The following is a 337-nucleotide window of genomic DNA, read 5'->3' on the forward strand; positions in this document are numbered from 1 at the left end:
CCGGAGGCCTTTGCTCACCCTGCGGTGGCAGAGGGGCCAGGTGGGCGAGGAGGGCGGGTTACCAGGCCAGGGAGAGGCAGAAGGTCACGCGGCGCAGCACGGGTGTCCGGAACAGGTCGGCCACGCTGTAGTGGTGGGCCTTGGCCAAGGAGATCTCCTTCTGCAGGTCGAGCTTGAGCTCCTGGGGCAGCAGGGGGGAGGGCGGGGGGAGGGTGCATGGTGAGCTGCTGGCAGGAGGGAGAGGGGAAGGTGCAGGCCGGGTGCCTGGAGAGGAGCTTGTGAGCAGGGGACACAGAGCAGGAGGAGGGCACAGCCCCAGAGCAGAGCCCAGTGTCCT

General features: G+C 68.8%; 1 protein-coding gene across 1 annotated transcript in view; it reads right to left on the minus strand.

Moving 5' to 3' along the window:
- The window catches only part of SLC22A8 (solute carrier family 22 (organic anion transporter), member 8), a 25,651-nt gene that overhangs the window by 3,031 nt on the left and 22,283 nt on the right, over positions 1–337 (minus strand). The window contains exon 6 of the mRNA XM_006772768.1: positions 63–201. Within this exon, the coding sequence (XP_006772831.1) occupies positions 63–201 (139 nt within the window). The remainder of the gene's footprint in view (positions 1–62; positions 202–337) is intronic.

The sequence above is a fragment of the Myotis davidii genome, unplaced genomic scaffold (assembly GCF_000327345.1).
Source record: "Myotis davidii unplaced genomic scaffold, ASM32734v1 scaffold826, whole genome shotgun sequence".
Classification (NCBI taxonomy): Eukaryota; Metazoa; Chordata; class Mammalia; order Chiroptera; family Vespertilionidae; genus Myotis; species Myotis davidii.